The 25,327-nt window shown below is 44.3% G+C and overlaps 1 protein-coding gene across 1 annotated transcript in view; it reads right to left on the bottom strand.

The window, feature by feature from the left end:
- The window catches only part of LOC148366516 (transmembrane protein 132C), a 104,808-nt gene that overhangs the window by 17,143 nt on the left and 62,338 nt on the right, over positions 1–25,327 (bottom strand). Inside the window, 2 exon segments of the mRNA XM_088336973.1 lie at positions 4,362–4,505; positions 7,343–7,538. Coding sequence (XP_088193099.1) covers positions 4,362–4,505; positions 7,343–7,538 — 340 coding nt within the window.

The raw sequence follows: 25,327 nt of genomic DNA, 5'->3' as shown, positions 1-25,327 counted from the left end.
GTTGCTCAATAGACTTTATGCGCGAATACGGCGACGCAAATCGGGGATTGTTTCGGTACGTTCGGGGTTGTTGTGTTTTCGAGGTCGGGAAAATGCTCGAGTTTGGTGCGAAAGGCTCGAAAATGCTTGAGATTGTTGCCAATGCCACGTTTCCTGCCAGGCTGACTCGATAGACCGCGTGAAAAAACGAAGACATGGCACTGACACGCCCGCTCTCACGGCTTGTCATATCAAGCGTCACCACCCCCTACTGGTCGCACCCAAGAGCACAGCTCTATTTAGAAAACCGGCTCTCTCGGGCTCCAGATTTTTGTGGTTTTGACTCGAAATCGTCAGTCAGAATAAAACATGACGCACCGAACGATTTAGTGATGAGTCATTTCATAGGTTTTTCAGGGAATTTCTGAAAAAGGCATGAAATATTCATGAAACCAATCACAGATCTACCAAAAAAAATACAAAACAATTTCAGTTTATTTCACACCAAACCGATTTAAAGTAAGAAAACAACGGAGAAGCCCTGAAAATACAAATTCAATAAGTAAAAATACTAGACACTCATCTATTTTAACCAACGTAGACACAGTTCTTCGAAAAAAAACGTGCAAAAAATATCCAATAAAAGTTCAACAGAAAGCAAACCCTAACGCTAACCCTAACCGGGCTAACCCGGTCCTACCCTAACCCTTACCCTAACCCTAACACAGATAGAGCCCTTTCTTGGTGTTGACGTGTGTACGATTGAAGCAAACGGGGAGAATTCATCTCAGTTTACAGCAGATCACTGATACAAAAAAAAATCATAGATGTCAAGACCAGACAGGACCCACTTGCGTTACGTTCCTCTCAGTTTTATTAGAAAGGAAAGGGTTGCACCCACGATCCGGTGATCGCGGGTCGCGGAAAGCAGGTCGCTCTGAACGCAGAAGTGGGACTTCACCACGGAAGAGCGATGGCGGTGTCGGGAACGGAGAAACGGATCGGTAGTCGGGACAGGACAGCAAAAAACGTGGTCAGGATCAAAAAAAGGGTCGAAGCCGGGGTACAGACAGGAGCGAAAACAGGTGGGAGTCAGGGTCGAAAAGAGCTTGCTTGGAGTAAACCGAGGTTCGCAGACGGACTGACAACAAGTGACAGGAGGGAGTGGGTTTAAATAGTGACAGGGAGCCAATCAGAGTCCGAGGCCGTTGGCGCCAAAGGAGCGGGCACAAGTGCATCACATCGGTAATCATGATTAAAACGGCCCAAAGTATATACTAGCAGCAAGAGAGCCACTTGATTCAGGTCATCAAATTCAATTGTAAAAAAAAAATGGTTTTGGGATCGGAACTTTAAGGTACTGGAAACGTTGTCCTCCAAAAAGGTTTACCAACCCTGTATCTTGGGACACAAGCTAAGAAGACAATATATTATAGATCCTGGCCGGCGGCCATCTTTTATGGACGAGCGTCACAGCGTGAGCCGCGTGAGCCGCGTGGGGCGCACGCTAACGGCGCCACGCTAACGGCGCCGCGCTAACGGAGCCGCGCTAACGGCGCCGCGCTAACGTATGCTAAAGGTAGCATGACTGTCCCGAAAAGAGATTTTGTTTTGCCGTCATTGTTTAAAGATGATTACCGTTTTTTGGAGTGGGCGTGGCTGAGTGACTGGTAGCACCGCCCACACGGAGCCAGGAAAGGGGTGGCCAAACGACGACCCGCGGGCCGCACGCAGCCCATTAGGCTTTTGGGGCGGCAGTAGCTCAGGAGGTAGAGCGATCGTTTTAGGATTAAGGGATCCCAGTTCGAATCCCGGCTCGTCCGTGTTACATGTGGAAGTGTCCTTGGGTAAGACACTGAACCCCTAATACCCCCAATAAGCAGGTTAGCGCCTTACATGGCTGCAAGGCCGCTATTGGGAATGTGAAGCACAATGTAAAGCGCTTTGGGAAGTCATTGACTTGAAAAGCGCTAGAGAAATGCACATCATTTCATTTCATTTCATTTTGAATCCGGCCCTCCAAATGAAAACGGTCCAAATATCATGACGATAATAATAAAAACATGTTTTTTTTGTGTGTGTGTGTGTTATCCCTTACAAAAAATACCACTACAGGAATACAATCAAAATACTATCAAATGATGAAAAAAAATAAAAGACGAATTCAGTGCTTGAAAATGGGACCTCATACACTATTTTGCTTTCATTCTGAAAAGAAAACTAATACCGTATAGAACAACTACAACACTACTACGAGAGTAATAATATAATACTTCAGAAATATCACCTCAAAAACACAACTAAAGTAGTATTTAAGAAAAACAACTAAAGATATATGAAAAATATAGTCTTAATGTGGGTGTCTTCTGCAAAATTTCAAGTCAGGACTCAAAGACACGCTATTTAGCTATCTAGCTAGCTGTTCAGCCCGGCCCATCGATGGTTATTGATGACTCTTAGAGAAGGACGGAAATTGTTTTATCCACGGGCAGGCCGGGTGCGTTTCAGTTGCGCTACGCGATCCACCTTTAGCCACGTACCGCTAACGTTAGCGTCCGAACATTTTCCCATTTTGACTCCGGGATACGTTTACACAAAAGACAAGGAATCGCTCGGTGATCAGCCGCTCGACCAGTTCCGAGGCTTTCTCGCCTTTGAGTCGAGTCGGGGGCCGTCTTTGGGTTCAGGGCACCCGGATCACGGGGCGGGCAAACTACGGCCCGAGGGCCACGTGCGGCCCAACGAACGTCTTTGTCCGACCCGCTAAACAAAAAATGTCATCGAGATATATATCAAACTAAATACAGTACGAGCAAAAAACGACTACAAAACGAAATATCAAATTTAGAAACAGGGACCCAACATACTATTTTGTCTTCATTCTGATAAGAAAAAGAATGATATTATTATTATGATCCCAAAATACTTCTACAGAAATATTAGACAGAAATGCCAGCGATAAACAACTACACGTATGATTCAAAAATACTACAGATATACTACCAAAAAACTGTACTTTGGGAAGACTACAAAAGCAGGCCTGCAGAAATACTACAATATATTTCTGCATAAAAGTACAGTAGTGGTCAAAAGTACGACAGAAATACTACAGTGATACTGGTGTGGAAATACTACAAAATACTTCCACAGAAATCCCACTGCAGTAACGCTATGATAGAAAAATACTCCTACATATACATTATGACAGTAGTACGACAAAAATACAGATATACTCCAAAAATGTACTATTGAAATACGACAAAATATGACTGTAGAAATACATCAAAATACAACTACAGTAATACTTACTGCAGAAAACACTACAAAAAGAACACAAAAATAAAACTCACTGTCATGAATCGGCAACGAATCAGGACCCAAACGCGTGACGTTTCTCACACGAGCCTTTTATTTTACGGGTAACAGGGAGTCATTAGGCAGCGGTCTGGCGTGAAAAGACAGGAAGCCAGAGGCTGACGAGATCGATACCAATCGCACGAGCAGATATCTGACGGATGGGGTCGAAACCGAACAGGACAGGACAGACGGGATTGATATCGAAACAGGATATCGAAAATAAACAGGAGAAACTAGACGGAAACGAAAACAGGAGAAAATAATAAACAGGTCAAAAACAGACGGAAACTAAACTGGAACCTGAAATTAAACAGGACAAGAATAAACTGGAATAAAACCGGACAGAAAATACCGACAGGAAACAGGACCGAGTCAGAACCCCCGTCTTGCGGGGCAGAGGTTCGTTGACTGACTGACAAAGGAAGCGTGAGAGCACTGAGCTTAAAATAGAAAGAAAGCCAATCTGTCAATGGCGCCACACGGGTGAGGCCAATTGGGCACCATGGCAACTGTGACACTCAAGTAATACCACAAAAATTGCATTGATATACTCCAAAGATTCCACTAAAAAGAGTGCCAAAATACAACGACAAATACACTCCAAAATTTCGCTTTGATGAACTTTGATGTTCTAGACAACATCAAATGCAACTCAAAGACAGTCCTCCTTTACTCAACAATTCATTGTACTTGGCATGTATCAAAGACAGGTGGACTCCTAGGTAGGCCTTGACCAAGTTGTAGTCTGCGCTCGCAATTGTTCTCTTTGACGAACGTGGCATTGTTTTGGTAAACATCAATGAGAATATCAAAGGCAATTTAAAGGTGACCTATAGATGGTCCTCTTGGTCAAAAACAGCCTGTGTTGAACAAAACTGTGTGTTTCAGTCAACATCCAAGACAACATCAAAGGTGTCTCAAAGACCTTCAAACCTACAAACTCGGAATGCGTTTCACAGGGCGACATGAAAGACGTCAGCAGGACAGATTCCGTTCTGGCCAAAGGGGTCTTTGATGAAAGTTACCTTGAGTACGTGCAGGTCTTGCGAGCTGCAGGTGAGCCATTGTTGGAGCTGCCTCACCTGCCCGTCCTCGCCCACCGTCACCACCTTGACCGCCAGCGACACGCGCTGCCCGCTCAAAATGGCCGTGTTCACCACTTCTGTGTCCTGAAAACAAAGACGTACGTCAAAACATCAAAGACCCGACCAACAAATACTTGCCAGGACTAACATCCGCGGTCAATCGTTAATTTTTTTTTTACATTCTGTTGAAATAACCATCCTTGTTAGCAAAAAATAAAGCCAAATTCGACACGTGCGTCTTTGAGAATCTCAAAGAGATGTCATAGACTGCCATCGGTGTTCGATTTTCTTAAACAACTGATACGTGTTTCTTGTAAACTCAACGAACACCGTTTGCGGATTCAAAAACCTGGTTAAAAATTGAAGAACACACTTTTAATTGAGTGACACTCAAATCAAAGAGCCATCTTTGAATAGACTCCAATGTGTTGCTGTCATGATATAAATAATAAACAACCCACCTTCAAAGACACACATTTGCGACACAGAGATGAATTGGCCCAAAGAGTGTCTTTGACAGGGTGGACCTCGAAGATGTAGCTGTCCTGATAAATTAAAGTCACTCTCCGAGACGCGAGTTTAGAACAAGGAACCTCAAGGTGTCTTTGATAGCTGGACTTCATCATGATAAAAAAAATGAATTACATACGCTCAAAGACACGAGTTTGTGACGCAAAGATCCAATTAAAGATCCAAAAGGTTGTCTTTGATGTAAAAAAGACCAATAAACTCCCTCTCAAAGATAGCAGTCGGTGACACAGAGATCAACGTGCCAAGAAGGTGTCTTTGAGTGAGTGATGAGACCTCACGGAGACCGCTGACGTCATGAAAAAAAAACAGATGAGCCGCTCTCAAAGACACGAGTTTGCGACAGGGAGATGAAAGTGGCGCGAGGGCATCAATGAGTGCGTAAACCTCCAGGAGGTCGGTCGCTCGGAGATGATACAAAAAAGAAAAAAGAAACAGGAGGACAGGAGGTGCAGCGACTATTAAGAGCATCCAAAAGCTCAAAGGCGATACCGAGGAACGAGATCGGTTGCGCCGGGGGGGGGCGAGATGTTTACCTGCCGTGCGCCTGCGTATGTTTGTGCGTGTCTTTGATGATAAGATCAGCGAGGCAAGGTGGTTATCTGGAGAGCCGCAAAGCTCTCATGTTATAGCAAGGACGCTGGGAGCTTACGGGCATTTCTCTTTGATTTTCAATCTATTCTTATTTGTTAGGACATTATTGAGATCCCGCTTACATTTTTTTTTTCCCCTATTTGGAGTTCTTGCCACCATTCGTACCCTCCATCGTTCATCGGATTAATTAAACCATTTCTTTCCCTCCATAACTCTCTCTATCTCCTTTTTTTTCTTTCTTTCTCTTAATCTTTCTTTTTTTATTACTTTCACTTACTTTCTTACTCTTATCTTTCTTTCTTTCTTTCTTTCTTTCCCGCTCTCCTTTCTTCTCGGGAGCAACGCCCTCATTTTGGCGAGGGGTCATCCATCCAAATCTAGCTCGTTAGGAGCAAAACCCAGTAACCGAACAGGGGTGTGTGGACTTTTGCAAGGCACCCCCTCCCTGTCTTCGAAACCTGGCGGCCGCCGCCGAATTATGACACCCCCTCGACCCCCCCGACTCAAAGAGGCTCGTAAAAGGACGACAAGAAAAGCGGCAAGATGCCGCGGCGCCGTCTGGGCGACCTTAACACGCCGTAGTAAAGCGGCGGCCGCAAATCTCCAATCGGACTTTTCTGTTCGGGCAAAATAACAATCTCCTTTCCTTTAAAGCCGTACTCCGTCGCGGCCGAAGCCAGCTCATCAAATACATGGTGTTATTGCTAATACTTTAAAGGGACAGCGTGTAAAACTCGACCTCCGGCCGATGCCGTGTCGTGCGACTGAAAACGAGCGTCCCGAAGCGCGAGGGGACCGAGAGGAGAGAGAAAAAGGGCAAGAAAAGAAAAGAAAGAAAAAAGGCAAAGAAAAATCAAAAGAACAAAGATAAAAAGGGGAAAAAATGAGTTCATGGAAAAAAGGAAAAAGGAATAATGAGAAAAGGAAGGGGATAAAATGGGGAAATGAAAAAAGAAAAGAAATTAAAAAATAAGAAGTGGGGAAAGAAAAAAGAGAGAGAAAAAGAAAAGAATCCAAAGAAAGAAAAAGAAGAAAGCAAACAAAAGGGAAACAAGCAGGTCAATAGAAGAAAAAAGAAAAAAGAAGCCAAGCAAAAAAGGAGGCCCTGGTTTGCCCACCTCCCAAGTTGTGCGGATTTTCTCCCAAAAGATAAAGAGCAAAAACTGCGAAGGCTTGACTTTTGCAGAGGTTTGGTTTTTTTTTTTCTTCTTTTCTACTCTTCTTCAAATATCGCTCTACCCAAAAAGTCCCTGCCTGTTTTTCCTCTCTCTTTTCATTCCCTTTCTTTCTTTTCATTTTTTGCCTCCTTCCTCGGTTTTCCCCCATTTCCTTTGTTTTCCTTTTTTTCTCATATTTCTTTCTTTTCTCTTTCCTCTTTTCTTTCTTTCCCCTTTACTTTCTCTCGTTTTTCTTACTTTTTTCTCCTTTGATCTTTCTTCTTTGTTCCATTTTTTTTTTCTTTGCTCTATTGTTTACTTCTCTCTTTGCCTTTTCTTTTCAATGCTCTTTTCTTTCTTTTTCCATTTTCTTTCTCTATCTTCTTTCTTTTTTTCTTTCCATCCTTTATTTCCCATTTCCCTTTCCCGCTTTTTTCTTTGCTCCTTCTCTCCGTTTTATTCTCCCACTTTCTTTTACCCTTTTTTTCTTTCTCTCATCTTCTTTATACGGTTCGTTTTTTTCTTTCCCCCCCTTCCTTTCCTTCGCCTTTCGTTTCTCAAGGGGAAGGAAAGAAAGTTTTGTTCTGAAGAATGGTTGTGAGGAGGCAAATAGAGCGCTAAAAGACAGGAGGAGGCGCTCACCTGCGGGATGGGCACGATGCCCTGGATTTGCCGGTCGCTCACGTAAAGGTGAGACACCTTTTCGGCCCCCGGGGGCGCCCCCGGAGGCGAGGAGGGGTACTCCACGCTCCAATGCAAGGTTTGCGTCGGCGCTAAGGTGATCACGTTAGCCACCTGGAACTCCAGCTGCATGAGTTGGTAGGATCGCCCGTCCCACCTGAAAGACAAAAAGCGGGGAACGGTCAGCCGACGAGGGTGGGCAAATGGCGGCCCGCGGCCCACCTGCGCCCCCTCGGGTCACCGAATGGTCAAAACAGAGCGACAACATCGATCGTAGTACATCAAGTACTACTGATCGAATGGTTCCTGGGCCGACTTTCTCCCTTTGGTGTGTCTGAAAAAAAATGCATCTACGGTAATACTCCAAAAATGTGAGTGCAGAAATACTAAAAGAAATACAACTACAGTCATACTACAAAAAAAATACGAACACTACAAACATAAAACTAAAGTAATATTCCAGAAATGTGACTGCAGAAACACTAAAAAAGACAACTACAGTAATACTGCAAACATAAAAGTACAATAATACTACAAAAATACAACAAAAGTACTCCAAAAATGTGACTGCGGAAATACTAAAAAAGAACAACTACAGTAATACTACAAACATAAAACTAGAGCAGCACTACCAACATAAAACTACAGTAATACTATAAAAATACTACACGAGTACTCCAAAAATCTCACTGCAAAAAATAGTAATTAAAAAAAAACAACTACAAGAATACCACAAAAAACTATGCCAACACTACAAACATAAAACGACAGTAATACTCCAAAAATGTGAGTGCAGAAATACTGAAAATAAATACAACGACAGTAATACTGCAAACATCCAATTACAATAAGACTACAAAAATACGACACAAATACTCCAAAAATGTGACTGCCCAAATACTAAAAGAATACAACTACAGTAGTTCAAACATAAAACTACACTAATACCACAAAAATGTGACTGTGGAAATACGGATACAAATACAACTACAGTAATACTACAAACATAAAACTAGAGCAGCACTATCAACATAAAACTACAGCAATACTACAAAAGTACAACACAAGTACTCCAAAAATGTGACAGAAAAAAATACTAAAGACATACAACTACAGTAATACTACAAAAATGTAACGGCAGAAATATGAAAATAAATACAACTAGAGTAATACTGCAAACATAAAACGACGGTAATACTACAAAAATGTGACTGCAGAAAAACTAAAATAAATACAACTACAGTCATACTACAGACGTAAAACTAGAGCAGCACTACCAACATAAAACTACAATAATACTACAAAAATACAACACAGGTACTTCAAAAATGTGACTGCAGAAATACTAAAAATATAGAACCACAGTAATACTACAAACGTAAAACTGGAGCAGCACGGCCAACATACTTCAGAAAAATACTATAAACACTGGACAAGTACTACTTAAAAAGGACCAATCCCATCCAGACCCCATTTACGATTTGGCCAGCGTCGGATGAAAGACATGGAAAGCGACAGGAGACCAACATGTCTTTGTGTTTATTTGTGGAGAAACGGTCTCCAAGCCCGGGCCCCCGGGCTCGTCTCGGAACCCGATGCGGCCCCCCGGCCAGAGCTTCCGGTGGCTTTCTCCCTTTTTCAGCGTCTGGTCTTTTGGGCTCCCTCTGGACAGCATTCCCCCGCTATACCGCATCAACGAGATTTTCTTCTTTTTACCATGTGATGATTTTCTATACATTGGACGTGCTGTCTCCATCTTGGTTTTTTCCAACTAGGTTTTATTTGTGTACAGCCGTGGCGGTTTCCATCACGCGCTTCTCTAACACCCATACCATTGATTTTTTAATTTTTGGGGGTAACTCGAATCCCAAACAAGAACTTTTCAGGCGACTGCCGTAAAAAAACACGCCCTTGTCCGGAAAATACTCTCATTCATAAAGGAGTACCGCAATTTTTCCAATTTCGGTTACCGTATTTTATAGAGCGCGCCGGAAGGAATTTGGTGGGTTTGAGGTGCCGTCGATAGACTAGAAATGACGGTAACGTACGCTTAGTCATCCAATGTCATCGTCATCATCCTTTTCCGATCTGGGGAATACAATGTTCCCGTCTATAAGCCGCAGATGACATTATTGGCGAGTTCACGTGCGGCTTATATTCCAGAAATATTTTATATCTTCACATTTGAATGAGAAAACATATTTATATTTGTGATGAATCATTCATGTATTTCTTGATGGTCATTGGAGAAAAGTTGTCCTGACATTCAAAAAAATGATACATCTGTTTTTGGTGAGTTATGATAATATATGTTTATCCCCCAAAATTCAAAATGAAAGATCATGAATATTTTTGCTAGCGTCCCACATCAACACAACCCCCCCCCCCCCCCCCCCCCCTTTAAATCATGGCGGAAGCTGAAAAAAGGAAATGACAGCTGCATCCAAATCTTATTCATGTCAAACACATTTTATATTTATGGTATAAAAAAAGCAAAATTCCTTGAAGGAAAAGAGCACAGCTGCATTTGCACAGAGAGCACTCGCCGTTTTAGCGTCGCGCTGCTAGCATTCGGCATTATTGTCGTCCTACTTTGCAAAAAAAAAAACATTTCCCCTAACGTAAAAGTCCACCAGCAGGAAGTGACCGAACTCTCCGAGTGTTTTTGTTGGTCATCGATAGATTCAGGATTTGCATCCGTGAGTCAGGTTCCACGCCAAAGAGTTTTTTCAAACCGCGTCGCAGGGAAACGAGCCATCCATCGACTTTATTTTGAAAAGCGGCGACCGGATCGACGGCGAGAGCTGCCTCGGCTCGAAAACAGACGACCGAGGACCCCGCCGGACTCGGAGATTCCGCGGTTCTCTTCGTCCCGGTCCGTCGGATGAGAACCGCCTCCGTGAGGAGAGAGAACCTGGGTTTCTTCAACGTCCCGTGAGGCCATGTGCGAGGGGCCCCTATCTTCTCAGAGGAGCAAGAATACACGACACGACAGACCGTTTTTGAGCAAATATTGAATGCTAAATCCTAGTTGTGTTCTTTTCCCCCGTGTTTGTCTTCAAATGTTATAAAGGATTTTCAAAATCAAATAACTAGCAAAATCGATAACGAGAGACAAAAAAGAGGCTCTTTTGGGAACTCGTTTGCGTGTGAAATCGTGAGCACGACCTGCCGAATCTGTAACCACTGATTTAGAGTCAGAACCAAATATTTCTAACGTGAAACCATTTTCTCTACTTTTGCGTCAAAAGACCATATTCCACTTCAAAAGTCCTCCAAAAGCAGCAAATTTGTGCAAGATTTAGAGCCTGCTTAGAATGTGAGCTAAAAAGCTTGAGCTCACGTTAGAAAAATCAGAAAGAAGCGAGACCATTGTTAGCATAGCATTGCTAGCACACAGGTTTGCGAAGAGGGGGTTAGCAGCACAGGATCTCCGCAGGGGACCGTGCTCTCTCCGTTCCTATTCACTCTATATACATCGGACTTTAAGTACAACTCTGAGTCCTGCCATGTGCAAAAGTTTGCCGACGACACTGCGATCGTGGGATGTATCAGAAACGGGCAGGAGGAGGAGTACAGGAAATTGATTCGGGACTTTGTCCGATGGAGCGACGCAAACCACCTGCACCTAAACACCACCAAGACCAGAGAGATGGTGGTGGACTTCAGGAGAACCAGAACTCACCCGGTTCCTGTAACCATCAAGGGAGAATGTGTAGAATTTGTCCAGACCTACCAATACCTGGGTGTGCAGCCGGACAACAAACTGGACTGGACTGCCAACACAGAAGCTCTATGTAGGAAAGGGCTAAGCCGACTTTACTTCCTCAGAAGGTTGGCCTCCTTCAACATCTGCAAAAAGCTCCTGAAAATATTCTATGAGACAGTTTTGGCGAGCGCCCTCTTCTATGCGGCAGCGTGTTGGGGAGGCGGCGTCAAGAAGAAGGATGCCTCTCGTCTCAATAAACTGGCTAGGAAAGCGAGCTCTGTTGTGGGCAAAGAGCTGGACAGCCTAACAACAGTAGCTGAGAGACAGGCACTGAAAAAGCTGAGGTCAATCGTGGACAATCCATCGCATCCGCTTCACAGCATTATCTCCGGACAGAAGAGCAGTTTCAGTGACAGACTGCTGTCACTGTCTTGTACTACGGACAGACTGAAGAGATCTTTTCTTCCTCATGCCATGAGGCTCTTTAACTCCACCCAGCAGAGTAAAGGCCCACATTAAACCACACCACCTACATTGGATATTACCGAATCTTACTGCAATATGTATTCTGTGAAGCACTATTTAGTTACTCTATATAACACGCTACAGTGGGCATTTGCACGTCACACTGGGTATTTGTATATTGTATTCTTTTGGCTTTATTATTGTACTGTTCTCAGCTCAGGGATGCTGCTGGAAATGGGAATTTCCCAAAGCGGATGAATAAAGTATCTATCTATCTATCTATCTATCTATCTATCTACTGTAGATGACCTCTTTTAAGTTTGCAGTTAGCATATGAAATGAAATGATCTGCATTTCTACAGCGCTTTTCAAGTCAATGACTTCCCAAAGCGCTTTACAATGTGCTCCACATTTCCCAATAGCGGCCTTGCAGCCATGTAAGGCGCTCACCTGCTTATTGGGGGTATTAGGGGTTCAGTGTCTTACCCAAGGACACTTCGACATGTAACACGGACGAGCCGGGATTCGAACCGGGATCCTTTGATCCCAAGACGAGCGCTCTACTGCCGCATGGTAGCATAGCATAGTATAGCATAGTATAGCATAGTATAGCATAGCATAGCATAGCATAGCATAACATGGCATAGCATAGAATAGGTTAGCTAAACAAGTTTCTTCCCAATTAAAATGGCTAACTATATTTAGCCTGCCTAAAATTTGAGCTAAAAACGTCATTCAAAACAATGATCTTACTTCATTTAGCCTGCTAAGAATGGTAGCTAAACTGCTATGCCAATGTCGCTGAGCTGAAAATGCTATGCTAATGTCTATTTGTGTGCTATGTGCCAATTATTAAGTGCCTACAAGACGACTCAAAATTGTCAGTTTGCATAGCATAGCACAGCATAGCATAGCATGGCATAACATAGCATAGCATAGCATAGCATAGCATAGCATAGCATAGTATAGAATAGGTTAGCCACACATTAAATCAAGTCCTTTAATTGGATTAAGCTTCTGCCCAATTAAAATAGCCAACTATATTTAGCCTGCTCAGAACGTGAGCTAAAATGCTATGCTAACATCCTAAATAGCAAGTAAAATCAAACTGTTGTAAGCATACCATTGTTAGCACACAGCTAGGCAAACCATCCCTAGCACAAAAGATACTCTTCTAATTCCCAAGTCCTTTAAGAGTTGCAAGTCTTTGAGAAATAGAAGTCGCTCACTATATTCAGCCTGATCGGAACGTGAGCTAAAAATGTTTAGCTCACATCACTGAGTCGAAAATGCTAAACTATTGTTACACTGTGCGCTCATGCTGATCGTTTGGCCGAGAAAAGAGAGTTCGCGATAAGCTCATATCCTAGCATAGCATAGCATACTTTAGCATAGCACGCACTAACATAGCGTCGTCGGTTTCTCATCGAAATGCATGAAAAAAAAAATCATTGATACAAACATCTCTGCTCAATTGAAGTAGCTGACAATATTCAGCCTGCCAAGATTCAGAGCTAAAATGTCGCGCTAACATCAATCTGTGTGCTAGCTCCTGCAGGACACAGTCAAAATGAGATTGTATAGCATAGCATAGCATTGTTAGTCATTCTTTGAAGAGCTTCAAGTCTCTGCTAAATTGAAGTAGCTCAAAAATGTTTAGCCTGCTTAGAACATGAGCTCAAATGCTGTGCTAATGTCAATCTTTGTGCTAGCTAGCACCTACAAGACAGCCTAGCATAGCTTGGCATAACTTAGCCTTTAAAGAAAGATAACAATTGCGTGGTTTCCGTCCACGCTCACGAAAGCGGCAGAAAAGCCATCCTTTTCCGGTCGCCGCTAGAAAAAAACACAATGACGCGTATCCACGCTAGCGTTTTATGGCGGAGAAGGTTTTCGCTCCGCGTCGGATCAAAAATACACGGCGCTCGTAATTAGCATATTCCCCGTTTTCCGTCGCTCGTTTAACGACGCCATAAAAATGATGGAAAAGCAGCGCTGGAATCGGACGTCCGTGCCGAAAACTGTGGTCGAAATATTCCATTCGGATTGGATCCATTTTGTTTGCGACGATTGAAGGAAGAAAAACGAAGACATTTTGAAGCGGAAGAAATCGGAAAGGATTGAAATCGGTTCATTGCTGGAGTTTTCCAGTTATAAGAGTCGAATCCTTGAATCATAACCCGATGACTTTGATGGTCTCTCGTCGAGTTGTTGGAAATGAACGTCATTGTCGACATAAATCCAGTGAAGGAAGGTTTCTCGTGAAGATGTGACTTCCTGCCTTCGCCCTTTCCTATGAAAAGCGCGCTCGGCCGTTTTGGGAGAACGCTCTCCCGATAGAGCGTCGACTCTGTCCCTTTGTCATCAGAGTCCCGGACCGAACGCCTCTCTTCGGCGCCTCTCTTCTCGGTCCGGTCCTGGGAATCGAACGCGCGGCCGGGCACGCCGACCCATCTGCATAACAGCTCTGTTTTTTTCATATTTCGGGATGGTTTTTGCCTTTTTTTTTCTTGAAAAATATGGAATATCTTTTCAAAAAGATTGCAAATAGGTGCAGAGATTTCTGCGGTTTAGTTTTTGTTTGCGGCATATAACGTCGAATAGGAGGAAAACACAAAGCCAAGATCAACAGATACAATGATCAAAGAAATGACCATATAAGACATTTTGTTTGTCGATTATAAAAAATATTCGGTATCAATTATCTTGTAAATAAACCTATTTTTATCATTTTTTTCTCGGCTGCATGGGGCGGCATCGACTCAGGAGGTAAAGCGCTCGTCTCGGGATCAAGAAAGAAGTCGCAGGTTCGATTCCCCGGCTCCTCCCTGTTATATGTGGAAGTGTCCTCGGGCAAGACACTGAATCCCTAATTGCCCCAATAAGCAGGTCGTTGCCTTGCATGGCTGACTCCCTATTGTTGTGTGAGTGTGTGTGGCAATGTGAAGCACATTGTAAAGCGCTTTGGGAGCTCTTCATTGACTTGAAAAGTGCTATACAAATGCAGACCATTTACCATTTAGCATCTTGATTATCCTCAAAACGCTTGGAGGCTGACTCCCTATGGGGGTGCGAGTGTGTGTATGAATGGGTAAGTGTGAAGCACATTGTAAAGCGCTTTGGGAGCTCTTCATTGACTCGAAAAGCGCCATATGAATGCAGACCGGATGAAAAAAGATAAAATATTGAAAAGCAATACTAAATAGGAGCACAATGAGTCTTATTATGGATGATATTCTATAGTTTTGCCCAAAATAATTAAAAATGATATCAAATGCAAAGTAAGACCATTTATTCTCATTTTAAGTGTTTTTTTAAACCGATTTCATTTAAAAAAAACAGACAACATCTTTTGAAATGATATTAGAAATGAGCAGATTGTTTATCCTTTGGCTCACTTTAGAAATGATTTTTTTACCAAAATAAGAAGAAAAAAAAAACCTAAAAAAGATCAAAACAATCTGGTAAATAAGACTTTGTTCTTGAAAGAGGACAAAATATTGTAAAACCATACTCAATAGTCAAGTCAAGTCCTGTTTATTTATTTGGCCCTTCATTACATGAAGTCTCAAAGGGCTCTAAAGACCATTATGACATCCCCTGATCTGAAACCTACATGAGGGCAAGGAAAAACCCAAAAGCTCAACATGAAAATAGAAGCAAAAGGAGTCTTATCTTATTTTTTTCACCAAGATGATTAAAATCGATAAATAGTCAAAGAATTTTAAAAAAGAGACGACGCTTTCAAATATCTTCCGACAGTGTCGGAATGTATCATTTGCCACGTGAATCAAAGAGAAGCCCTCCAAAATAAGAGTCTCTCAATTGCATCGGATTGCGCCGCCTTTGTTGTATTTCTATTGTGCTGGCTGCCTTCGGCTTTTTCTCTCATTTTTTTTTTTCGTGCTAGCTTGAGCGAGTAAATGGTTAGTCGTGGGGGGGGGGACGGGGGGTTTTGGGGGGGGCGCCAGCTGCGCGGGGCTCTTATTGCACATCAGACATGCTATGACATCTCTTTGCTTGCCCCCCCCCCTGCAGGGACCCCCGCCCGAACACGGACACGCACTCGTACCCCCGCCGCCCCCAGGCAAACGCTCACACGTGTATGGCCGCCCCCCCCTCGTGCGCAACATGTAAATGCTTTTAGGGACGGGGGCGGCGTCCACGCGTGCCGGCGCATGCATCAAACATTTGCCCAAAAACATTTCTTTTTTCTTCATTCGATGCCGAAGCGACGGCGGCGGGGGGGGGCCGAGATGAAAACGGGGGACACGGGGGGAGGGGGGGCTCAATACAATAGGACGCAGTCAACAAGATGATTTCTTGCGCTTTTCCCTTTGATTTCTGCTTTTTCAGCTCGACCTTGCGCCACTGAAAATTCCTCTTTTGGTTTTGTGGAGGGGCCCGGGGGCCCGGGGGCCAGGGGCCCGGGGGCCAGGGGGCCGGGGGCCGCTCCTTCTTCATACTGGATGCGAAGTGTGCTCGCCATCCGGAAAGCGGCATCACACCTTCCTAAAAGCCCCCCGGGGACAAACTGAGCTCCGGATACCGAGCGGAACTAAATAACAAGCAGAGACAGAACGCGGGACGGCATCGGTGCTCTTTATGGTCATTAGAGCAAATTGGAGAGAGCGGCTGCCACAATCAGCCCCTATCTCACCCTGCCAAAACAAGCAGGAACCTCAAAAGATTCACAAGCAGACCTTCTCTTCACCTCCAAGAAGTGAAGTGAGCCCACTCCCCAGCTGTATCATAAGGTTTTTCAACCCCCAGAGACGGGAAAAGTCCGCTTCCTCTATTCGTCCAAGCCGGACTGGCCTTTGCCCCTCGGACAAAGAGGACAAAGAAGGCCGAAACCAGAGGCCTCGACCCTCTCGGCAAGGAAGCCTGGCACGCGACACCCGCCCGCGGACGGGTTCCTCCCTGTCGATCAGCTAAGAAGTCCAGAAGACCGGTCCCACAAAAAATTAAAGAGACAGTTTTCTTCATGGACCGTGGGGCCTCCCTTGACTAGCTTTGTTTCAAAAGTAACACAAGAAAAAACTGTTCTTACTATTGTTAGAAAATAAACTATATTTCACAAATGTAGCGTTTACCAAATTGTTGGAATGAGTTATCTGACTCCATGAACCCAACACAAACTTTATTCTCCTGACAATGCATGCTCTTTCCTTAATTTTAGGTAAAAAATATTGACAAGAGACAGGCATTTTCATATGGGGGCAGATTTATTTTCTTAATTTATTTCTTAAGTGAATTCCATTGAATTTTGCCGAATTATTGTCGAATTAGTCTAATTAGTCTTCGTAGCGCCTGCCATCTCTCATCTCTGCTCCTGTCTGTGTTTTTCCGTCTTCAGTCTTCTGTCTTTTTGACACATCCCCCTTGGGCAGGCCAGGAACTCCCTACCTTGTCTGACTGGTGCGTCACGAAGCCCCCGCCCCCTGGGGCGGGTCAGGTGACAGCTTCACCTCCTCCTCGCCATAAGACGCCGCCATGTCTGAAGGACTGGCAACAAGAAAGCTTATCGGAAACCTCGTCTCCTTTTCCCGCGTCACCTCTTGTCCTCGTTCTCGTTTTTATGTAAACATACTTGTCCAGGCCACACTGACCCCGAGCCTTCCCTGTGAAAAATCCCCACAGCATTCAGCAAATGCTATTTGTATTATATTAAATCAAGTCAAATAAATCAAAATTAAAAATCCTTCACTATTTTGGGGCAAATATTTAATTCTGACAAGCTACGATCCTGATGATTATCTTAAATTGGGACTTAGCAATTAGTCCTTCCGACCGAAGTTCTCTCAGATAAAAACATCCAAAAATATCTTTCTCATTTGATGTGTTTCAACATTTTCATACGATGCAAGGACGGAATCTTTCCATTTTGTGTTTTTTTTAATTTTGAATGGAACGAACTGCTAAAACTGTCACGGTTGCCACGGCGCTCAATGGGCCCCGCCCAGGGACACCAGCTGAAACGCGTTGACGGATTGCTCCCAGTCACTACTTAAACACTGTCCCGTGAGTCGCCTTTTGTCGGAGCGTCCGCCGAACTCCTGCTAAACTCTGTTGTGATACGTCAAGCCCTGTGAATCCCCGTTTTTCCTGTGTTTTTACTCTTGTTTTGCCAAGCCCTGTGAATCTCCGTTTTTGCCAGCGTTTTGCTCCTGTTTTGTTCTCGCCCCGATCCGTTTGATTTCGACCACTTCCTCGGTCCCATCCGTCGACTTCCGCCACCGACGATTCCCGGATGGAGCGTGCGCTCGTTCCTCTTTTCCCCGATAAACTGCGAGTAACGTGACGCGATCGGGTTCTGTTTCCTGTTCTGGGTCTTGACAAAAGCTACTTTGAGTTTTATCGGTTTTATCGCTGACATTTGTTTGGGCAACGAAACGAATGGATGCCTTTTATCGATGTCGGGACTCGAAAATGTCTTTATTTTGAGCCGACGACAGAGTAGAAGTACGATGATTCGTTCGTCGTGAACTCTTTTCACGTATGTATACGTCGCTCCTGGAAGAAACGCGGAGGACGGGCAGTAACCTTATTTGTTAGAGGAAACGTCTTTTCCCTAAAAGGACGAGGACGTCCCGAGCGCCTGGTCTTCTCCCGCAGACGATCTTTTTCCCGGCACGGGCAAATCGAATCCATTCGCAGGAGGAATAAATCAGCTTTTTTTGTTCCCGACACGTAGCGACTCGCCACCTCCGCGTGTGCAGGTGATATCCTAAAAGTCGGAGCGAGATGAAGGAAAAGCCTGGACGGATGTCACAAGCGTCGCGCATTAAATCAATATCTGATTACACGCCAGCTCAAAAGGGGATAACCTTCCCAAAGACCACCCCCCAACCCTTTTACCTGTGCACGTTCGTGACACTCGCCCCAAAAAAGACAAAAGGGGCGAGCTATATACCGTCATTTTTGGGATTCATAATTCATATCAGAACTCCAAGAACTCAAAGGAATCACGTACTGACATTATTTTTGTGGAGCATCCTTCGGAGAAATCAAAAGTTTATGATGGAGCACCTAGAGGCCAATTTGTCAACTGAGTCAAGAATCATTTGTTTCGATCCTAATGATTTTCAAAATGAAAGCTAGAAAAATCTCTCCACTGACAACACAAACTATGTCCTATTTTACAGTCAATTGCAAATAATACAAGGGATCCGGTCTACATTTTGGGGAAAAACAAATGATTTTTACAATTCAAAATCTAAATAAATGTGGATAGATGATAGTTTTCCTTCATGTAAGAAGGTCTCAAATAAAGGAGGCTTCTATTCAAGGGAAAAGAAGGGCTCTTCAGACTCGGCCCTGATGACTGGCACAAAAAGACACCGGAGCTTTTAGTGGCGCTTTCCGTTCCAAAATTTCACAGCAGCAAAAAAATATTTTGCGCACAAAGCGAAAACGGGATTTGACCTGCTCTCTGTCTTTCTTTCTTTCATTTTCTTTCCTTTTTTCTCTTTATTTTCTCCCTCTTCCCTTTTATGGATTGTTTTCTCTCGTCTTTCTTTTGTCTTTCTCTCTTTTTTCACCTTTATTCTGTTTTTTTTCATCCTCTATTCCTCTCCGTTTTTCATTCGCTCCTTCTCCGTTTTCTTTGTTTCTTCATTTCTTTTGTTCCGCCCTCGTGTTTCTTTCTCTTTCTTTCTTTCATTTTTTTATTTTTTTTCCTTTTCTTTCATTTTTTCTATTTATTTTCTCACTCTTCATTGTTCCCTTTTATGGTTTGTTTTCTCTCGTCTTTCTTTTGTCTTTCTCTCTTTTTTCACTTTTATTCAGTTTTTTTTCATCCTCTATTCCTCTCCGTTTTTCATTCGCTCCTTCTCCGTTTTCTTTGTTTCTTCAACTCTTTTGTTCCGCCCTTGTGTTTCCTTCTTTTTCTTTCTTTCTCTCATTTTTTTCCTTTTCTTTCATTTTTTCTATTTATTTTCTCCCTCTTTATTCTTCTCTTTTTTGTATTGTTTTCTCTCGTCTTTCTCTTTTTTCACTTTTGCTCTGTTTTATTTTTTTTCATCCTCTACTCCTCACTGCTTTTCATTCGCCCCTTCTCCGTTTTCTTTGTTTTTTTTCATATTTCATCTCTCCGGCTCCTGCATTTTTCTCTCCTTTATGATTTTTCTCCGAAAGTGAAAAAGTGATTTTCCCGCCGTCGCCTGTAATTTATTTCGAAGGCGGACTCGGGAGCACTTTTACGGCCGTCGTCCGGAGGAACCGAAACAAAAGCGGAAAATAAAAAAAAAGGAACGTAAGACAGAAACAAAAAGTACTTTCCTTCGCCGGCATTTGATTATTTCTCATTTTCAAATGTTGTTTCCACGGCGACAGGAACATAGAGTCGTTCCGCCGAGACGAGAACGTTATTTTACGACCGTTCCCTATTTCTTCTTCCTGTTGTTCTCGATGCCGGGAAGACATTTTCTGGCTGTCCTATAAACTTCCCTTCTTCTTTTTTCTCCACGCTAACACACGCTACAAATTTTCAGGGGTCCGGTTCCCGTCGACCCACAAAAGCACCTTTTCCTACTTTTTAAAGGGACAGCGTGTCCTTTTTGGCCACACGTATCGAAAAGCACAAGGGAGGTCGGGGTGGCTAGCGGCGTGTGAGCGTGTGTGTCTGATATCTGTATTCGGTGTAATAATATCCTTTCGAAACCATTATCGTTATCGGATATATTGAATTCATTCATTGATAGCATTTTCCCAGGGGAGGGAAAAAAAATGATCATTTTTCCGAGTCCCGCCCGAACGCACCGCGCGCTAAAAAGCGAAAAAAAAAAAAGCGTAATCATGAATTTTTAACGAGCACGTCTAATTATGTCTTCTTCTCCCGACGATAGCATCTCGGGAACGTTTCATCTAAGAGTCATTTATCACAACAAAGATAGCGAAAAACCTCGCTTAGCTAGCCCGACGCGCGTTAGCATATTCAAAGAAGCCGACGGCGCGGACAGCGGCCAATTAGGAGCCTCTCCGGGGAGCGTCTCCGCGACCTTGAAGAACAAATAGAGGACGTCCTTGCGATACGGCACCCGGCCACAAGGGGCGCCCGTCTGTTTCTTATTTGGGTTTTTTTCGGCCCTCGGTATATTTAGCCCCGAGTGGCGCTTCGGCGCCGTCGGGCCGGAGTGACTGAATCGGGCCGAGTATCCGGATCGGCCTATCGGAAGCGGCCGACCCCGCGGGACCCCGCCCCCTTTCCGAAGATAAATAAAGCCGGGCGGTGTCCCGCGAGGCCGCTCGACGGCACGTCGCGGTTAGCTTGCCTTATGCTAATAGACAGCGGGAAGATTTCTGGCGGGGCCCTAGGGGACCACGGACCGGCTAATACGGGAAAAAACCAAAGGAGGAAATAAGGAATCCGTTCCTAAGAGTTGGTTTCACCAAGAAAAGAATAAAGAGGACTGTGAAAAGGAAAAGGGAAAAAAAGAATGAATAGATGAATGACGAAAAGAAATTAAAAAAAGAGAAAAGGGAAACAGAAAATCAGAGAAGGAAAAGATAAGGTAGGAAAGCAGAAAGGCAAAGGAAAAGGAAGAAGGAAAGACTTGACGGAGTAACATTTGAAAAAGAGAGACGATAGAAAAAATGGGACTGAATCGGAAAACGAACGCCGTCGCCAGAAAACAAAATCAAATCCGATTTTGAGTTATCTTTAAGAAAAAAAGAAACATTGCGCACGACTGGAACATTGCACTTTCCCGGGAGATTGCACTTTAAAAAGCGGGGTATTGCGCCTCGAAACCGGGTTTAACATCTGAAAAAGCGGGGTATCGCACTCCGAATCCGGCGCACCGCTGTCTAAAACCCAGGTTTTACCCTCGGTACCCGGGGTATTGCACCTGGAAACAGGGCTGTTGCACTTTGCTCAGAGGTGCAATTCAAAGATGCGACCACTTTGGTGGAACCGGGATTTCATTTCCCTTCCCGGAGGACGTTTTACGACGACGTCGACTTTTCCCGTTCGGGGTCGCCGTGACGCGGATCCGGGGTCCGAGCGCCTCGTCCTTCGACGTTATTCGCTCGCCTGTTCGAAAAAAAAAAAAAGCCGGCGGCGGCGGCGAGGCCGGCAATCTGTCCATAAAAGCGGAGGCGGCGTCCTTTTACGGCGACCGGGGCCGTAAAGCAGGTTTTAATAGCGCGGCCGGAACGTCGGGATGTTTTCCGCAACCGGAGCGGAATTCCCACCGTCGAGGGGAGGGGGGTAAGGGCTAACGCGCTAGCCCTCGTTGAGATGCTTCGGATTGTTGCGGGGCGTTTATGCTACTCGTGACATCGGGCCTCGTACGGATACGAAAGGATTCCACAGAGACAGACCTGAGAATTCTCTGCTCTGCTCTCTCTCTCTCTCTACTCTCTCTCTCTCTCTCTCTCTCTCTCTCTCTCTCTCTCTCTCTCTCTCTCTCTCTCTCTCTCTCTCTCTCTCTCTCTCACCTTGACCCAGAACTGCCAAAGATCAGGAAAAAAGACAATTTGCCCCCTAAGATTTCTTAGTCTGGGAAGCAAATCCCACATCTTAAAATCCGATCTCAAACATGCAAAACTCTCTTCTTTCGCCGAGCGATTTTTCCGACGTCGCGGACTCTTTTCGACGCCGTGGCTAAAACCGTCTGCCGCTCGACCCTCATTTTCAGAATGGGATTTTCTGATCGGCGTTGACGAGAAGGTCCGTTTTTCGCAAGATTAGCGCAAGTAAGAGTGTGTCCCGTGTAAGGCTCCCCCCATTCCTAGCGCTCACCCAATCCAATGGCGTTCCGCTAGCGCTTTTGGGTGTTTCAAGTGTGTTCTGCAGCTTTACATCATAAAGTGTCTCAACCGTGATGACGAGTTGCTCGGTGCGGGATTATTTATAGCCCAAAGAGGGTCTGGTGGTGTGACACCCCCATTTTAAACTGGAGTTACAGTCGTGTCTTTGGTATACGGGACCGCTCCAAAACCCTCAGGTGGAGTCTTAGGTTTGAAGGCGCACCCTGAAAATCAGCCGTACCCAATTGATGCGCGATTTATTGGGAGGCAGGCGGCGCTGGGCAATAAATGCCGCTTTAGCATAACAACAGCAGCTGGCCCGTCTCATTAACCCCCCCAACCGCCCGCCCCCCCTCTCTTTGTCAACATGGCCGAAAACCAAAAGCTAGCGAAACGCATTTTCCGGAGGCTAAAGGGTTGGCGTCGACCTGGCTTTTATTTTGAAAGGTCTGATTTCGGCCCTCCGAATGCATTCGGCCATCCGTTCTCTCTTCTCCGCTTTGCATTCCTCGAGGAGTTCAAACCTAGACCTGCTTTTGTCATTTTTTTCTGGAGATATTTTCATTTTTAGGTTTTCAGGCTTTTCTCTGAGAAAAACCCGATCGTTCGTTCTCGGTTGATGCCCTAAATCGTCGATATCGTCAGATGGGGGATCGCACGCGCTTGAAAGGACAATATCTGTGTATGATTTACCCTCATGTAGGTTTCAGATCAGGGGATGGCGTCATAATAATCTGTGGTTTGCAATAATATTTGGTCTGTGCAGCCCTTTGAGACTCCTTGTGATTAAGTGCGACACAACTAAACATGACTTGACTTGAGGTTTTTGAGTTTTCCCTTGCCCTCATGTGGGTTTTAGATCAGGGGATGGCGTCATAATAATCTGTGATTTGCAATAATATTTGGTCTGTGCAGCCCTTTGAGACTCTTTGTGATTAAGGGTGTCACAAAGAAACATGACTTGAGGTTTTTGAGTTTTCCCTTGCCCTCATGTAGGTTTTAGATCAGAGGATAGTGTCATAATAGTTTGCAATAGTCTGTAGTCTGTGCAGCCCTTTGAGACTGTCCCTTGTTAAGGGTTTTTCATTTTCCTCATGTTGAGGTTTTTCCTTGCCCTCATGTAGGTTTTAGATCAGGGGATGCTGTCATCATAGTCTGTAGTTTGCAATAGTCTTTGATTTGTGCAGCCCTCTTGTGAGACTCTTTGTGATGAAGGGCCAAACAAATCAACAGGACTTGACTTTAAGGCAACGACGAATACATTTGATGCGGCACCTGACATTATTATTGGTAGGATACCGATCCCCTATTTTTCTTCTTGTTTTTTTCTTTTTCTGCTCCTTTTGTTTCTTGATTTGGACTCGTCTTTTCCTCACTTTTTTCTTCTTTTGTTTGAAGGCTATTGTTTCTTTTTTCGGAAAATTATATTTTTCCCTTGACTTTTTTCTTTTTTGTTCTCCATTTTATCGTTTTCATCTTTCGTTCATTTTTCCTCGCTTTTGATTTCTTATTTCTTGCTTCTTCCTTCTTCTTAGTGATTTACTGATTTTTGGGGTTTCTTTTTCCTAACTTTTTATAGTTTTTATCGTTTCATGATGTTTTTCTACTTTTTTAACGCTTTTTTTTCCCTTTGTTGTACTATTCCCCGTTTGAAGTCATTTTGTCCATACGATTGAGTAATGTACGAACGGAAAAGATGAAAAAAGGAGAGAGCGTACGCGCTGCCCGGACCGCCCTCGCTACTACGTCCGCTTTTCTTCAGGCGGGCGTTTCCCGTCTGTCGGTGGTCACGGAGGGGGTACGTGACCTGATGATGCTAACGTCCGTGGCGCCGCCCTTTCCTTTCTTTGGACGCGAGCCAAAAAAACAGGCCTTCCTACATGGAAATCGTTCCAAGAGCTCATTTGGAGTTCGGATCACGCGAGCGTTAGCGTCCAAGTTTGAAAGACAAAAAGTCAAAGCGTCCCGCATGAAGGTGACCGGGCCCCGGCCCCCCCCCCCCGGCCGATGACCCTGACCCGGCACGCTTCCGGGGGGCGGGGGGGTTGCGCAACCCCCCTCCCCCGAAACGCATTATCGGCCACTTAGCATCACTTAGCGTAGCATGGATTAACGATGAGGCGGCAGAAAATGCATTTTCCGTTAGCGCCCATGCTAATGTCCCCCGAGCGTCTCGTTTGCTAATCGGAGCGGAAGCGGCGCGGGGGCCCCGGGGGCTCGACTTTTTGGCCCCGCCCGGGCTAGCCGCCAGCTAGCGCCGCCGGCTAGCGCCGAGCCAGGCTCATGCATTTTCATGACGCTTCGGAAGGCGATGTCGTCGCCTTGCCGTGGAATACAGATCATATTACTTGCGGGGAAACGACGTATCCAATAGAGGGAATAGATAAATAAAAAAGTGAAACAAAAAGAGAGAAAGAGAAAAGAGAAAAGGGAGAAAGACAGAAAGTGAAAGAGAGAGAGAAAGAGAAAAATGTGGAGGGAAACAAAATTTGAAAAAGGATAGAGAGAAGGAAATACGAGGATTGAAAAAGAGAGAGAGAAAGAGAGAGGGAGACATATCAAGATAGAGAATAATAAAATGAAAGAAGAGAAGGGGAAAAATGTGTAGAAAAGATAGTTTGAGGAAAAAGGACAATGAGAGAAAAGAGAAACAGAGGTGTCACGAGAGAGACAAAAAGGGACAGAGATAAAAAAGAGAGAGAGAGAGGAAGAGTGTAATACCAAAAGAGAATGAGTGAGAGAGGAAGAAAGACAGAGAGAGAAAGAGGGAGAGAGAGAGAGAGAGAGAGAGAATGGGCATTGAGAGAAGAGAAAAGAAGCAAAAATGTAAGAAAATCCTTGATCGAGAGAATGAAAGACATTTCTTACAAATAAATAAATAAAAAATGGAAGTAATGCCGCCCTGGTGGCCACTTGGGGAAAGACAACAGATGGCGAAAAAGACCAAACAAGAAAAAAAAAAAAAAAAGCTAGCGAGCTAACGCGCGCTCGTTAGCGTCCCCAATAAAGGCGAGATG

Source organism: Urocampus carinirostris, chromosome 5 (assembly GCF_059441175.1).
Source record: "Urocampus carinirostris isolate Australia breed hairy pipefish chromosome 5, RoL_Ucar_1.0, whole genome shotgun sequence".
Taxonomy (NCBI): Eukaryota; Metazoa; Chordata; class Actinopteri; order Syngnathiformes; family Syngnathidae; genus Urocampus; species Urocampus carinirostris.
This window is presented reverse-complemented; position numbering and strand designations above follow the sequence as displayed.